This window comes from Ursus maritimus, unplaced genomic scaffold (genome assembly GCF_017311325.1).
Source record: "Ursus maritimus isolate PB19 unplaced genomic scaffold, ASM1731132v1 scaffold_12, whole genome shotgun sequence".
Taxonomy (NCBI): Eukaryota; Metazoa; Chordata; class Mammalia; order Carnivora; family Ursidae; genus Ursus; species Ursus maritimus.
In genome coordinates this window covers 40,574,263-40,592,192 of record NW_024423564.1, presented here as the reverse complement: position 1 = coordinate 40,592,192, position 17,930 = coordinate 40,574,263, and the positions used below count along the sequence as shown (strand labels likewise).

The 17,930-nt window shown below is 42.0% G+C and overlaps 1 protein-coding gene across 1 annotated transcript in view; it reads left to right on the top strand.

The window, feature by feature from the left end:
- AK5 (adenylate kinase 5) overlaps positions 1–17,930 on the top strand; it is a 227,446-nt gene that overhangs the window by 165,625 nt on the left and 43,891 nt on the right. Inside the window, exons 8-9 of the mRNA XM_008690702.2 lie at positions 1,055–1,097; positions 6,078–6,122. Coding sequence (XP_008688924.1) covers positions 1,055–1,097; positions 6,078–6,122 — 88 coding nt within the window. The remainder of the gene's footprint in view (positions 1–1,054; positions 1,098–6,077; positions 6,123–17,930) is intronic.

Genomic DNA, 17,930 nt, shown 5'->3' with positions numbered 1-17,930 from the left:
GACTCAGTGCTCCATTAATAAAGGACTAGTTAAAAACAACTGTGGTAGCTTCCATACAGTAGAAGACGTACAATCGAGAACATTGTGGATGGACATGGGAAGTGCTCCCGGGTACATCATTAAGTGAAAAAGCAAGGGCAAGGACAGTATCATTCTACAGCAGTGTGTATATTATGAACATATATGCATGTGTAACATAAGTGCGCTCCTTTCTGTGTACAAAATGGAGGTAACAAGATAATATATTTATATTCAAATATGTCCATAGGTATCTGGAAGTTGTATTCTGTTTATCTGGGAAAAGATGCAGGGAAAAAAAAAAACAAACCTTCTATGAGTGGTCGCCTATACCGAATGAGGGAGTGGGAAAATGGGATGGATGGAGACATAAGTAGAAATTTGAATTCTCACCAAATGTCTTTTTATAAATTTTCATCCTAGATTTTTTTCCCCAACTACCACTGGTTCTTCTGTAAGGAAAGTGCAGCAGCTGCTTGGTTAAAAAATAAAATTAAAAAATTCAAAAGCAGGTGTCAATCAAAGCTGGTCCTTCCAATTTCCCTTATTTCATGCTTTAGTTTTCAGGGATTGGCCAGTGGTTAACCGTATGACTCAGAATGCCGAAAATACTTCCTATCCGGCGCTGTACAGAACGTGTGCCACGTCCAACATTAAACCACGGAGCTGTTTGTAAAACTGCCGTGACTACACGCATCAGTGAGCTTTGAGTACTGAAGAGTGTTGTCTTCTTCGTATCAGCTTTTCTGATCAGATAGGCCGTGCACCAGGAAAATGACTTGTGATATTGTATTGAGCGATATAGCAAGAACAGCAAGAACTCAGGGTTCGATCTGGGCTTTGTCCCTCACTGCTACGTGATCGTGGGTGATTACTTCTCAAACTCTCAGTTTCTTCACCTATAAAGGCAGATAGTATTAGTGCCTCCTTCATAGAGTTGTTTGGAAGGTTAAGTATGTTAACGCATGTTGGCAAGAAATTTAGCACAATACCTGTTAGTACTGTCATCTAATATTTTGATTTTTTTTATGTACAGGGTGATGACCAGTTAAATGTATTTGGAGAAGACACCGTGGGAGGTGAGTTTCCTTCACTGATCAGACCAAAGTTGTGTTTTGGTAGCTTTGAGCATGTCTTCTTTATTAAACACCAACCGAGAACAGCATGCACTGTTCCCTTAACCAGGCTACATAATTCAGATTGGAAATCGTTGGGTCGTTCCCTCTTGGTCCATGCAAAGAACCAAGGGACGCCTTACTTAGAGATGCATTTCCTGACTACCCAGAGAACATGACCCTCGACACGCTCGGCGAAAATAGAATGTTCTGGTAAAATATACCTGGGAAACCCTGAATGCTCAATCCCCTTTAGAAGAGGCACACATAACAGCATAGCAAGACTCCTGCAAGTCCTGCAGTAAAGACAGCTGGCTAACTTTAATTTAACAGTCTTCAGATTTATTGGAATTCAAAAGTCTTTTTCCTGCATAATTACTAACCTGCTGTTGGGATGCAACCTAAGAAACACCCACATTATCCTGCTTTGTAACTGCTGTCATGTCGAAAGTCTTGCAGCAACTAAAAAACCCAGCCTTAACTAGCTACACATGGAGCTGAAAATAGGTAACATTATGTGAATTTGAGATTGTCCAAGAGAGATAAGGTTCCTGATTGCCTGAGGTAAAGTACCTTCTAATATTTCTACTCGGTAATAAATGTTGCTGTAATTATGGTTCATGAAAACAGGTTTGTATTGACTGTGAGCACATACAAGTAAGCGATCTGGCTTTCCAAATAGCCCAGCTCTGATCCTACACTGACCCGCGAGCATGAGGTGGTAGATAAAGTGCCGTTTGATAATGGCTATAGCAGTATGTGAAAATCTCGGTCACCAGATGACATCATGGTGATTCATGGGGAAAGGCACATACACATGAGCCAAGTGCAAATAATCAACTTAGTCCCAACTGGATAGGGATTGATTGATTGCCTAATAAAGTTTCCTCTTTTCCTGGTTATAAGATTAGCACGCGTTCATTGTGGAAATTTTTTTAAAGTAGAAAATAAGAACCATCTAAAACCTTATGACCTCTAAATAATCATGGTTAACATTCCAGTGTGTTTGCTATATACCTATTTTTACACAGTTGAGAATACATGTGTATATGCACATATTATTCTCTTTGTGTATATCATAACATAAGCATATTCTCATGTCGTTACAAACTCTATAACGGTAGCTTGTGATGACTACACTGTATAAATGCTTCATCACAGGTACAACTATACCTAATAATAACCACACTTTCCTAGATTGCAAGTACATTAAAAGTTGCTCAGCTTCATACAGAATTGTTGAATCACTATATTGTACACCTGAAATCAATATAACCCTGTACGTTAACTATATGGAATTTTTTTTTTTTAAATCATAGCTCAGCTTCCAAAAAGGAAGCTGAAAGTCTAGAGAACATGAGATGACCATCTGGTCCACAAGTTAAAAGCACCAATGTATGTGCCTTTAATAGAAAGCTCCAGATAACAGGATTTTTTCCAGTCACTGTAGGCTATTCTGTAAAGAGACGGCAGCATCTCTTTGATTAGAAAGAACAAAAAATTTCATCCCTCAATCTGAAAACCAAATGTTTCCAAAAACCCCAAATTCACATCTTTCCTCTGATTTTAGCCTCCCTGTCCCCTTCCCCTCTTGTTCCCAGCCCAATTCTTCATGTCCCACTCTCTCTCTGGAATTGGGTCTTCCCCTCAGCTAATAGTGGATTCCAGCAAAAAGGTGGCTTTGTGTATATAAATGAAGCATCCCAGTTCTTCTGAAAAGCAAGTTTGATAACTGTCAGAGGAGCGATCTAGCTTTCAAAAGTACTTATCATCTACATAAAATGTGAAGTGGAAGTCAGAGTGCTATCAGTTCATTTTAAGTGTAAAAATTGCAGTTTTTTCACCAAGATAGGAAATAAAAACCTTGTACTCTCTCTCTCTGGTAATCACATTCCCTCCATCATTTTAGTCAACTCACACCCACAGGATGAGCAAAAGCAGCTGCTTCCAGAACCAGGAAAAGAGCCCAGAGCTCCACTAGACTGAGAACTCAGGGCTGGCTCCACCCAGTCAGGCCCCTCCCTCCTGGGTCTCCCCACTAAGGCGGCTGCTCCGAGAACTTCCACAGCCCGGGGTCTGAAATGCACAGCTCAGGGGCCCTGGGTTCCAACAAAAGCACCAAATACCTTTGAACTTTAGAATCTTCACTTTAAAACTTCGTGCATATTTTCCATGGACTGAAAAATCACAATATCCTACATCCTAATATATTACTGTCTGTTCAGTGTCTATTATAGTTTGAGAAGCATGTCCTTTAGCATAGGGGTTAACAAGAATCATAAAGTCTTCAAAATTGTCTTGTTACTCCATCTGCAGTTACGTCTGTCCAGCTGAGGGAAGCATCTAGTCTCAGATATATTTTGTTTGTCCGGCACGGTGCTCTAAAAACTTGACTTTGAAGGTTAGCTCTTGTTAGCTATAGTTCACAACACTCCATGCCAACCCACCTTACCGTTATAGAATCTTTGCCTGGCCTTTGCCTAAGCACCTCAAAGAAACTCTTCTGAAGTTCTTTGTGGAATTAGTCTGCTACCCCACCCCCAGCCCTGTGGGTATTAAACTAAGCTGCTCAGAAATGAGCCAGTACAAGGAGCGACTTGAACATAGTGACATCCTCTGAGCCTCCTAGAGCCCGCATCTTCAGCTTTTCACCATCATTTGTTCAGGACGGCCTCTAGGTTGGAGCAGTACCCCCCTTAGTGGCTTGTGCAGATTCCCTCTATGAACTTCAGAGCGTCCTGAACTAATCTACTTCTTCTGTGCTGTTGGCCTGCCCCCAAACTCTGTGACCCTGTCCTGGCACAGCTGGGTAGGCAGCCTAATCTCCATAACTAAAGCCCCATGGCCTTAAAGCCAGGGGAAATCTTTGTTTCTGCTCTTCTCTGAAACATTCTTGGGTAGGACTGTTGTTTCTTCTGTCCTCTCAGGTCCTCACTCTAAACTTTTTTTTTTAGTTTGAGGATGCCCTGCTTCCAGGCTCAAACAGTAACCATTGGCACTTTCACAGAGCCATTCCCAATTCAAGTTTGGGGCTGTGGTCATCTCTTCAAGTAACCTCACTCTTACCCAAGGTCTGCTTAGAATTTTGGTTTATTTGAGATATCTTAAACATGCGGGGAGCCTGGATGACTCAGTTAAATATCTGACTCTCGATCTGGCCCAGGTCATGATCTCAGAGTTGTGAGATGGAGCCCAGAGTTGAACTCCGTACTGGGCATGGAGCCTGCTTGAGATTCTCTCTCTCGCCCTCCGCTCCTGCCCCTTCTCTCTAAACACACACACACACACACACACGTAAATCTTAAACATGCAACAATAATCGCATCATAATCTTGGCCAAGAGACAAATGGAACCATTTCCTCCTGTGGTTCATTCGTTTACAGGAACCACAGAATCACAGGTATTTGAACCGAAAGAGACATTAGAGATCACTACTGGGTCCAACAGCTTTACTTTACAAATGGAGAAACTGAAGTCCAAGAAGAGGAGGTCACTAGCCTAGGTCTAGTCAGTTGAGAACAGGAGCAAAAGTATAGCTATTGTCTATCCATCCTTCATGGCCACCTACTACACCACATGACAACTGGAAATCTTTTAGGGTTCCACAAACTCTGGAGGGTTTTGCACTTTGCCAAACATTCCTAATCATTCCCTTGCTTTGAAGTAGTAGTCCCCCTCTTACATTGCTGGTGGGAATGCACACTGGTGCAACCACTCTGGAGAACGGTATGGACGTTCCTCAAAAAGTTAAAAATAGAACTACCCTATGATCCAGCAGTTGAACTACTATGTATTTACCCAAAGGATACAAAAATACTAATTCTAAGGGGTACATGCACCCTGATGTTTACATGTTTATAGCAACATTATCAACAATAGCTAAATTACGGAAAGAGCCCAAATGTCCAGTGACTGATGGATGGATAGAGATATAGATATAGATATATAATGGAATATTACTCAGCTATAAAAGAGAATGAAGTCTTGCCATTTGCGATGACATGGATGGAGCTAGAGAGTATACTGCTAAGTGGAATAAATCAGAGAAAGACAAATACCATATGATTGTACTCATGTGGAATTTAAGAAACAAAACAAACAAACATAGGGGGAATAAAAACGAGAGGCAGACCAAGAAACAGACTCTTAACTACAGAGAAAAAACTGGTGGTTACCAAAGGGGAGGGGGTGGGGGGATTGGTGAAATGGGTGATGCGGATTAAGGAAGGCACTTGTGATGAGCACTGGGTGTTGTATATAAGTGATGAATCACTAAATTCTACACCTGAAACTAATATGACACTGTATGTTAACTAGATGGAATTTAAATAAAAACTTGGAAAAAATAAATAAAACAGTGGTTCCTAAAAGTCAGTCCTCACTCTCACCATCTTTGTGATTTTTGCTTCATCTCTGCACGTATATGACCTATACTAGATATTATTTATTTAATATTTTTCTCTAAGTTGACTCACGGTTATTATTTAAATAGAAGGAACTTTTATATCACTACCTTAAATGGAAAATAGTATTATTTTCTGTAAATAAGAACTATATTTAAATTACTGTCTTCCAGACTCCCCATTTGTGCTTTAACCCCTCTTGATTAAAAGAGATCAGCAAATGTGAAGAAAAAAATTTAAAATAATGCAAAAAACTATTAAAAATTATACTTCTTTGTAATTCATGTTATTTAATGAATCATCAGTTTTGCCACCTAAAATTGATAGTTTGTGTTAAAATGAAAATATGTTTGCCTGGGTCTGGGAATAAGGCTGAAATGGTCATTGGTGCCTATTAATTATGACCTATTAACACATTTACTCAACTTGGGCTTCTTACCAAATAAAACTACAAGATTTTGGTTTTTACACAACATGAGTAATACTAAGGTTTCAAAACAGTATTTCTTGCCAGTAACTTCAATTATTCTTACTTTAAAGGTTTCACGGAAGATTTGAGAAAGTGTAAAATTATTTTCATGATTGGTGAGTAACAGCCCTCAAGTTTTCTAATGCGACTGCTCATAATACACAACTTGGTAGAGAAAAAAGATGGTTCAGTTCTCACTCTGCTTTGAAGTCTTGCCGCTTTTTTGGTTAGGATAATACCCCCGAGGCTTCTGGATTGTTGCTTCTGTTTCTGCAGTTTTATATTGTTTTTGGCTTTGTATCTTTACAGCATAGACAAAGTAGGACTCCAAGGAGCGTCAGGCTCCTGAGTTTAGCTCAACTATAATAAAATACATTATAATCCTAGGGGTATGAAGATGTTGTACATCAAAATCTAACACACACATTTTCTGTTAGAACGATGAGCCACTGCTCCCTAAACCTCACCGCTAAATACACCAGCAACCACATAGTCAACTATACTTCAGTAACCATACCCTGCATTCCTCTTAGCTAATGATAAAAGCAATTTCGCGCCTTGTAGTATGAAAGTCACTGGTAAATTAAGTGTGGGATAAAATTCACTTGGGTTCACCAGCATCTTCTAAGCACCTATTGTGTTCCAGGTCATCTCACTTAATTCTGCAATCCTATAGGTTGGTGGTCTATCTCTATTACATATCTATTACACAGATAAGGAGACAGAGACTCAGGAAGGTAAAGGAACTGGTCCAAGGTCACATAGCTAATGAGTGTGAGAGCCAGATGTCCAGTTTTCCCCCATGGAAATCAATGGGGCTATTTGAGCAACAGTTAAAATTGCACAGAAAAGCACAAAATATTGTCAGAGCACTTTCCAAAACTTCGTACTTTTCCCTCTAATGATTCAAGTCTGTAGAAAAGTTAATACACCTACCTTTGCATTTTTCAGAAAAACATCTATTCATATTTAGAAATAATGAAAAGGTCCACACCTCCTCAAAGAGTGGGAAAAAGAATGGTTATCAGGATCCAAGAAATATAACTGGATAAACTTAGAATCTTGCACCCTAAAGTCGGGATGTTGCCTTGGAAATCTCTCACTAAATTTCCCTCCTTGTCAGATGAAGAAACTGAGTCCCAGAGAATTTAGAAGGTCTTATCACGGTCATTTAACCAGCTGGCAGCAGAGGGGAGACCAGGCCTCTCCCCACTCCACCACTCAGTTGTGTGGGTGGTTTCCCCAGGCTGTCTCCCACATTCAGTCACCCACCCAATACTGCCGGAGTATTGGACCTATGCTGGGCAATGAGCAGGGATCACAGAGCTTCCCTCCTAGATGGAAGGAAGAACTCAAGGAATTATTATCACACACGTAGGAAGGAAACAAAGAGCTGAAACAGAACAACCTGAGTTGAGTATCTGGGGTAGATGTGGGGGATCAGAGTGATCGGGCAAGTCTTCCCCGCAGAAGGGACCTGTAGGCAGGGAAGTAAAGGAGGAGATGGAGCAACCGGGGGACAGCAGCGGGGGCGGGGCCGGACTAACAGAGGCGAGAGGAGGAGGAATTCCAGCCAAAGAGAATGGCGTGTCTTGAGCAGTGAAAATTCTGGAGCCCAACCTGAGTTCTGTTTCTGACCTGCTTGCCTCTTGTTGACCTTAACCATGGAAGCTGGATGAATTCTTGCCACACTTTTCACATTCTTTTCAGAAAGACGGAGTACATTATTTCTGTTCCTTAACTGAAGAGAGACTCATCATCGAAATAGCAAAGAAAATGCCCCTTTCCCCTTAAACTTTAATCACTCTTCTTGGCATCAAGGCCATACACAATGAATTATACTTTCTGTTCAGCTTTTATCTTAGGGGCCAAATTAGGAAGAAGAGAGGCTCTTTAAACCTAATGTTCATTATCCAAAGAATGAGCCTTTATTATCACATGGAAATCTGTGTTTTTAATAATGTGGTCCAAAAAAACCTTCTAAAAATAGTAAACCATGTTTTGTGGTTATTATTTTCTCTAGCAATAATATTATTTCAGATTTACCCAGTTTACCACTCACAATTAAATTTTGAAATGTATTTTCAAGTATCACTTTTCTCTGTCTATATATAACTAAAGACCTTGGCTCACCTGTTACTAAGACCTGTGCCCTTCGCAAAGTCAAATAGCACAATATAAAATCTTTGGCCTCAGACAAAGCTTGAGATCCGCAAGGGTCCACAGACTACACTCCAAGAACTGTTGCTCTGAATAAGGGTTTTTCTCATATTAACCAAGTTCTTCTGTATTTTAATTTATTGGCCAGTTACTATTCCAGGAAAGATTTCTGCCTACCGTTTGGGTGGTAGAAGGTACAAAACCATTGTGATATGAGAAAAAATGATTGTTCTACCTCTAGGGTATTTGCTTGAAAATCAAGGCCTTAGTTCTAAACACTTCCTTGACAGATGGCAGAATGGTATTTGGGGCTGTATATTACAGGTCACTTTCAAGCTCGTAAAAATACTCAGGATGTCATAGCCACACCCATAGCAGTTTTGATGAGCCCTAATAAACCAGAGCCTATCAATTTCAGTGAAACAAGTGTGGTGTTGCCTATATGAGAAGATGATTGAACTTTTAACTTTTCAAATTATTGTCTTGACATCTACCAAGACACGTGGGGTTGTGGTATTAGCCAGAAACTAGGTTGCCATCCTCGCTATTAGACTGAAGATAAAAATCAATATCCCTAAAGCACCGTCCCCCTGCTTTAACATACCCTAGTTCCCTTTTGTCCACAGAAACGTGCAACTCCTTAGACTGACCTTCAAAGCCTTCTCCCCACTAGCCCCCATGTACCTTCCCATTTCGCACTCCAACCCTCCCTGAGACTGTGGCTGCAACCCCACCTGAGTTATCATTATCTCTTGAACTTCCCTCGGTTTTGCCAGTCCTGTCACTTGAAATGTCTTCTCCCCTAGCTAATGATGCCCCAAGGTCAGGTGGAAGTTCTAGCTCCCCGTGAGGTCTTCTCTAATTGCCAGCCTTCTTTCTGTGTGCACCTCCATTGCTTGTGTCGGCACCGCTCATTTAGCTACCCCATAATGACTTAGAAAAACAAATATTTGTTGGGATAATGAATTCTTTAGGAGGCAGTGTGGTCAGTTTCCATAACAACCAAAATAGCAATGGGAATTCTTGGACTGGAACTGACAGGCAGGTTGCTGCTGCTTGGAGCTGTTTTGGCAGGACAGTTTTCAGGTTAATTATGAGCCTCATCAGAAGCTCCTGACTCCATGGTAGCTGCTCCCCTCTCCTCCAGAAGAGCAGCACCAGCTCATCCCACTCCCCAAAGCTGGTGAAATTTCTTGCTCATTTGCAAAATAGTTTGAAGTCACGGTTAATAGTGCGGGCCACCATCTGAGTGGAAAACATGTTCGGGGAAAGTATACTGTCTGGACAGAAAGGAAAAGCAGCAAGGATGGATCTAGTTAGCCCTTCGAATGTGGTGTGAGTATTACCTCTTTGTTCATGGAGAAAGCAGCTCAGTCACTGTTTCTAGAGAAATACTTTCCACAGGACAGATAAGGGATCTCACAGGATCAGGCCAGTGATCAAAAGGATTGAAAAAAGGTTCTCTGGACGTTGGTAGCTCACACACAAGACATAAGAACTGTGCTGATGTACGAGACTGGGGCTCAGTCATGGCTGAAAACGGAGAAGTATTTGGATAGTGTAAAAATGTCCTTTAAAGAGCCTCATTATGTCCCACTGACAGGCTCCTACAGTTTTCACAACCTTTTCTGGTACATTTCTTTCCTTTCTGTCTCTCTCGTCTTTTGGGTTTTTTTTTTAATCTCTTGATCATTATCTTGCTATTATCCAATCTATTTTGGCTTCTTTTTCCCTTCCGTGCTTTTCATAGCCTGCCTGTGCCCAAAGTGTGACATAACCTGAATTCCCATTAATTCCTATCCAAAGCTTTGGTAGAAGTGCTTTAATTTGGGAAATCATCTGGCTTTACAGGGGAGGTGTGATGCTAATGGCATGACGGTCAAGACATCATTCTGTGACTATAACTTTCAGGATGTCACGGTCACAGATGGCTCTGTGTACCTTAGCGTTAGTACTGATAAACTGCTTTTAGGTAGTAAGCTTCAGGACGCACTGCTACAATATTTTGTGTTATTCTGTGTATTTTTAACCCAGTGCAAACTAGTCCTATTTATTTCCTTAAGGAAAACTGTAGAAATGAGAATTTTTCCTTAAAATTCAATATTTTTTAAAAGATTTTATTTCTTTCTTTGAGAGAGAAAGAGAGAGAGGGCACAAGCAGGGGAAGCAGTGGGCAGAGGGAGAGGGAGAAGCAGACTCCCAGCTGAGCAGGGAGCCCAATATGTGGCTCAATACCAGGACCCCAGGACCATAACCGGAGCCCAAGGCAGACACTTAACCAACTGAGCCACCCAGGCACCCCTCAAACTCAATATTTTAATGCCTGCCATTATTTCACTATAGCCCTGATGTCATTTCATTGTTGCCCTGTTATCAAAGAACAGTAAACTAATGTAATCTTTAGGGAATATTTTCTTGGGACCCAGATTAAACATCTTCATGACATCAATGCACATATTTGGTTAAATAAAAAATGAAAAACAAAGCTGATTGTTTTAACTTGAGGTAGCTGTATTAGAAGCCAACATTCATTGAGCAGCTAACAGACACTAGATACTGTATAAATAATGTTATCTTATTTAATGCTTGCATCTACCCTATGGGGTAAGTACTATCCCCATCCTGACTTTTTTGGTAAGATGGTAGAGAGTTAAGTAATTTGCTAATGAGTGATGGATCTGGGGCTTGAAAGCTTGGATTTTATCATTGGCAACAAATGCTGCCAGTTTTTGTCCTTGTCCTTGAAGCCCATCCTATTGTGACGGGCTTACTTTATTTCTTTTCAATAAAATGTCTGCTAGATACTCAAGTCTGAAAATCCATAGTTTATCTGTTAGTCCATCTTTCAGAAGGTAAAAATGGTGTTCAGCAGGACACCTGGGTTCAGTCAGTTAAGCATCTGCCTTCGGCTCAGGTCATGATCCCAGGATCCTGGGATCGAGTCCTGCATTGGGCTCCTTGCTTGGCGGGGAGCCTGCTTCTCCCTCTGCCTGCTGCTCCCCCCTGCTTGTTCTCTTTCTCTCTGGCAAATAAATAAATAAAATCTTTTTTTAAAAAAGGGAAAAAATGGTGTCCAGCTAGAAAAAGCAACTAGTTAATCAACTCCAACAATCACACAGTGTTCTTCCTCAAGAAAGCCAATAACCTAGGTGTGGTAAAGCGCTCTGTGCACACTTCACACAAAATATTAAAATGACTTATACTTAAGGGCTGAAATTAAATAAAATTGATCTTTTATACTGCTTTATCAAGGGCATTCTTAAGTAACCCTGGCGTTTTCTTTTTGTTTTACTGTGAGTTCATGGTGATGAATACATGTAATAGAATTGGATGCAGCTGTCTTGATTCATGTTGTGGTTTTATAACAATTGCTTCTGTACTGTTAGTGAAAGAAAATAGCATCCAAGTGTTGTAATGAAAATAGGGGACCGCCCCCCCAAAATACAAAAACACAGGGCACCTGGGTGGCACAGTGGGTTGAGCATCCCACTCTTGGTTTCAGCTCAGGTCATGATCCTCGGGTCATGAGATCAAACCCCACTTTGGGCTCCATGCTCAGCACAGAATCTGCTTGAGATTCTCTCTTTCCCTCTCCCCCTCCCCCCGCTCTCTCTCTCTCTCTCTCTCTCAAATAAATGAATAAATCTTTTTTAAAAAATACAAAAACACTAATTCAAAGGGATACATGCACCCCTATGTTTACTGCAGCATTATCTACAAGAGCCAAATTATGGAAGTAGCCCAAGTGTCCACCATAGATGAATGGATAAAGATGATGTGGTGTATACACACACACACACACACACAACCACACACACACACACACACGCCGTAGAATATTATTCAGTCATAAAAAAGAATGAAATCTTGCCATCTGCCATGACATGAATGGAGCTAGAGAGTATTATGCTAAGCAAAATAAGTCGTCGGAGAAAGACAAATACCATGTGATTTCACTCATATGTGGAATTTAAGAAACAAAACAAACTATCATAGAGGGAAAAAAGTGTCAAACCAAGAAAACAGACTCTTAACTATAGAGAACAAGCTGATGGTACCAGAGGGGAGGGGGGTGGGGTGATGGGTAAAATGGGTGATGGGGATTAGGAGTGCCCTTGTGAGACGAGCAACGGGTGTTGGATGGAAGTATTGAATCATTACATTGTACGCCTGAAACTAATATAACACTGTATGTTAACTATACTGGAGTTAAATTTTTTAAAAAAGAAAGAAAAAAATAGAGGACCCCACCCAGCCCCCAGCATCTGTGACCACACTTTGAGAACCATTTAGGATTAATTGAGGTAGGGAGTATGTTAAGCAGGTGTATGAAACCCTATACTTAGCATTTGGGAAATCTTGGAGGAGAAAATAGTCCCTTGTGCCTTATTTTCACGTGTCCTTTCAAAAGCAAATAACCTCACAAACATGGGCAAGGGGTGAAGGATAAAGGGGTGCATCTACTGAAAGTCCATTTCTCTGGGCTGCTGTGGGCCTGGAGAAGCCCTGGATGTTTCTGTGTAGGCAGCAGTATGAGGAACGCCTGAAAGGAAAGCCTGGGTACTAGTCAGAGGTGGATAAAGAAGAATGCATCAGGAGGACCCACAGGAGATCCAAAGCAGGGGCTAGATGGAGGTGGAGGGTACCAGTTTCAGGGATCGATAGCACTGGAAGAACCAGGACTGGAGGAAGAGTGTAGAAAACCCTTCAGGTGGGAGAAGAGCCCTGACGTGGAGACTAAACTTTGAGCTTTAATTGGTCCCATCAGGCTGCTATCACAAAATACCATAGCCTGGGTGGCTTATAAACAACGGAAACTCATTTCTCACCATTGTGGGAGGCTGGGAATTCCAAGATCACGACACTGGCAGATTTGATGTCTGATGAAGGCCTACAGCCTGATTCCTCGACGGCTATCTTTTCCCCTAACATCACATGCTGGAAGGGGTGAGGGAGCTCTCTGAGGCCTCCTTTAAAAAGGCACTAATCTTATTTGTACAGACTCCACCCTTATGACCTAATCACCTTCCAAAACTCCACTTCTTACACCGTCACATTGGGCTTTAGGATTTAACATATTGATTGGAAGGGGACACCAACATTCAGTTTATAGCAGAAAATGGACTATTGTGGTTATCAGAATTATTGGATTAGACTAAGAAAACTCAGACTAGACTCAATTGAGTTTCTACTATGAAATGAAAACAGATAGGTCATCAGCTAGACTGGGTTCAGAGAAAGAAATATGTTTCCATATGACTGTCAAACCTGTGGTCTGCCCTAACTGAAACATCATCTCTGCTCTGGACGTAGACACATGATTGCCACAGCCTTTTCTCCATGAAGGCATACAGTTATTAAGTGCCCTTTTGGCACTCTCCCGGCCTGACATCTGTTTTTTCAAAGTCCAGGCCATTCAGGATGGGAGAGTAAAGGAAGAGAGACATTGGTCCACTTTCCAAGAGAGCCTCAAGTACATTTACAAACCAATGGAACATCTTTCTTTTTTTTTTAAAGATTTTATTTATTTATTTGACAGAGATAGAGACAGCCAACGAGAGAGGAAACACAAGCAGGGGGAGTGGGAGAGGAAGAAGCAGGCTCACAGCAGAGGAGCCTGATGTGGGGCTCGATCCCATAATGCCGGGATCATGCCCTGAGCCGAAGGCAGACGCTTAACCACTGTGCCACCCAGGCGCCCCGGGACATCTTTCTAATGTTGGAGAAATGCAGGCATTGTGTGCTGACAATGAACCTACTTAATAACATAAACCTTTTCACTGCAAAAAGGCTCTAAGTAATACTGAATAGAACAAAACACTTTCTTCATTTAATCAGACCAAATTAATAAACCTTTATCCAGGGCTTACTATGCTTAGAGAACTACGAGGTTCAAAAAGACATTTAACAGTCCTTGGAACACTGCATGACATGGCAGAAGTACAGGGTTTTTTCCATGTTTTTAAAATTATTTCCTCAAGAAAGGAATGTTGCTGAGTCAATCGAGTTATCCAGAAGGGCAAATTACTGCTAAAAAGAAAAGCACACAAGTGAATGACTTTTACCAAGTAAAGGGTTTGGGGACCTCACGCCATCACACTCATTGTCACCCAACCTATTTCTTGAAATCTTTTTGGAGGGGGCGCCTGGGTGGCTCAGTTGGTTAAGCGACTGCCTTCGGCTCAGATCATGATCCTGGGGTCCCAGGATCAAGTTCTGCATCAGCTGAGCTCCCTGCTTCGCAGGGAATCTGACTCTCCCCCCTCTCCTGCTCTCTCTTTCTCTCATTCTCTCTCTCTCAAATAAATAAATAAAATCTTAAAAAAAAAAAAAAAGAAATCTTTTTGGAGGCACCATTAACTTACCAACACAGTCACCTGGTGAAGATTTAGTTACTCAACCTGTTCACTCACCCAAGGCCACATCTCGGGGCCTGACTCACTGAAAGCTTCCTTTGCTTGTTGTGAGACCCACTAAGAATGATCAATGCCACAGACTCTAGAAGGACGCAGCACTGGAAATGAGAGAACACCCAGAATCTTATGTTTATATCCAACCTCTGTGTGCCCTTGGGCCATCTCTTAGCCTCTCTGAGTTTCTTTTAAAATGGCAAAATAATATTTGTTTTATGTCTACCCCAAATTTGAGCTGCCAATGAATTGACACGTTGCTAACCATTCTCTTAATTGGAAACATGTACAACAGAGACATAGCCCCAAGGAAGTAAAGTGTGAAGGCCACTGAATAAGTCCAAGTCCTCATCTTCTACCTCCCATATATTTAATTACCTAATAATAGTATTAAAACTAACATGTACTGGTGACTTACTTCATTGTAGATACTGTGTTGCCTTTTTACATATTATCTTATTTATTTCTCACATTCATGTTCTTTCCCATTTACAGATGAGGAAGTAGAGGCTCAGAAGGTTAAGGCAGTTTCCCAAGGTTACACAGTTAATAATGACAGAGTTGGGACTCCTACCCCACTTTCCTAGACTTCAAAGCCCAAGCTCTAAAATGTAGTAAGGACAGGTTATGGGAGTAGAGTGGGTGGGGGTTGAGTGTGCCATAATTATGTGAATAAATACCTCAGGTTCCTATTTGACTTTGTTCCTATGTAGCTAGCTATTGATGTCTGAAAGCAAAGACAAAATAATAAGACATCAAATGGATAGCAGTGAAACAGACCTCTGAGTGCCTCAGCCATGTTCTGCCAATTATTTGCAATTCCATAATAACTTCAAAACAGGAAACAATTTGAAGCCATAATAGTATCTGAACCGTCCTGAACACCGGGCCCCCAAAGCACATTGATTTTGGAATACACACTGCATCTTTTTATCAAGAAGGCATATCGTGGGTACCTTTTTTGTGAGTGTTACCAAAAGTATTTCAAAGAGCCAAGGGCAACAATGAGCAAGTGTTTGAGAATGTGATTCTGGGTGTATCTGAAGGAACCTGGTGCTTCTCAGATTATCGTTGTGGGTTGACCACATATTGATTTCAAACAATAGCTTAGTTTGAAGGGGAGGGAAAAAATAGCCTAGGCCAGGGGATATACAGACTTCAGGGAGGCTGTGTAACTCCCTAATGATAAAAAATATTTTCTCACCACTATATTAAATTCTCCCATTAACTGTATTCCTTTGGGTGACTTTCATTAATTCATTTGATACATTTATTGAGTTTCTACCATATATCAGCAAAGTTGATAGGCATAATCATACAAAGATGAAAGATCTCAAGGAACTCATTCTAGGGAGGGAGCAGATAACCCGCACAACCTGGCACATGTCATGGCAACAGCACGGGTAATGGGAGGAAAGACCGAAGTGGGTGTGTGGGCGTGGAGAGGGTAGTCAGCTGAGTCTGGAGAAAGAAAAGGAATTGGCCAGCTGCTAAGTGGGAAGAAAGTTGGCGTGGGTCCATGGCAAGGAGAAGGAACACGTGTGCGAGAGCCTCAGAGGTGAGGGGGTGGGAAGCTGTGAGAGACAGAGCTGGAGACAGATGCAGGGTCCAGGGCAGGAAAGGCTGAGAACACCCAGCTAACAAATACAAACTTCAGCCTGTAGCAACGGGGAGCTGTCAAGGCTTTTGCTCTGTCACATACTCTGGAAGCGGTGAGAGGGAGCCTGGGCTGCAGCAGGGAGGCCAGCCAGGAGGTCAGACGGATGGTCATGCAGGTGAGGAACAAGGAGGCTGTTGAAGTGGAAAAGAGGCAACAGATCCAAAAGATTACAGGAAGTAGAATCAATAGGACATAAAGACCCATTGTGTTGGGGTGAATGAGAGCAATGAGCAGGACTCAGAAGTGGCTAATTTAGATGACCAGATAAGCAGAGGTGTCATTCAAGGAGATAAGGCATGTGGAGAAGAAATGAGTTTTGAGAAAGTGATGAAGAGTTGAGTTTTAAACATTTTAAGATTGAGATGCTTATGGGACATCCATCAGGTAATGTCCATTAGACAAGAGGGTTTTTTAAATGTAGTACTCAAAATTTTACAAGTCCTGGCTATAGACACAGATGTGGAACTCGCCAGGATACAACGGCAGTGAAACCACGCATGTGCAAGGGATCACCCCAGCGAGCTTACGGACAGTGAGGCTGGAGGGAGGCTGAGACCTGAAGTCTAGGAAACGCCCGTGCCAGAGTCCAAGGAGGAGAAAACAGAGAGGAAAGCAGAGTATCAAGAGCAAATGGTGTCCTAGCAGGCAAGGGAGGAGAGAGTTTCCATGTGGGCAAGGTTAAGTAAAATGTGATGAGAATTGTCTGTTGAATTTGGCAACCACAGAATTACTGGTGCCTTTGGTGAGAGCAGTTCCAGTGGAACAGAAAGGAGTAAAGCCAGCTGGTTGAGGGCACTTGGGAGGTAAGGAAATGGGGATGCATATAGACTAACTTGCCAGAAACTTGGCTCTGAGAGAAAGCAAAGACTTAGAGCCGTATCTAAAGGGAAAGAAGGTCAAAAGTGGGTACAAAAGCATGAAGCATGTTTACAGAGAGAGGTAGTAGTGGGGTGCCTGGGTGGCTTAGTCAGTTAATCGTCTGACTCTTGATTTCAGCTCAGGTCATGATCTCAGGGTTGTGGGATCCAGCTGCATGTCATGCTCCTCGCTCGCCACCGAGCCTGCTTGAGATTCTCTCCTGCTCCCTCTGCCTCTGCCCTCCCCCCCCCCACTCGCATGCTCTCTCTCTCTCAAATAAATAAATGAATCTTTAAAAGAGAGAGAGCGGAAGTACAGAGTCTAGTTAAGAGCACGACCTACTTGAGTTCACTGCCAGCTCCCCTCTGTCCTGGCCGGCTGACCTTGGGCAACATCCTTACGCCCACTCTTCCTCAGTTTTCTCTCCTGTAATGTGGAAGTAATGATTTTATCTGGGTCATAGCGTTGATGTGAGGATGAAATGAGTTAACATATGTCACAGCGCCCCTAGTAAATATTCAACAAGTATTAGCTACTATTACAACTATCATATGGTGAGTGAGGGGAGACAGGCAATGAAAAAGAGAGGATCCAGAGAAAGGGGAGGCTAGGATAGGATGGGAAGTAAATTGAAAAGAGGTAAGGACACCTACAGGAGGGGGGCGGGGCATGACAGGGTAAGAGGTTGGGTAAGCACGTCTGTTTCTAGTGTCATTTTTTAAAGTAAGCACTCCCTAAGGGACTGACCGGCTAAGTAGTGTTTTCCCTGGAGCATCTGGGGTTGGCTGGGATCAGGGAAGCTGAAGTGGGAAAGTATCTCTTGGGCCCTGGGCTTA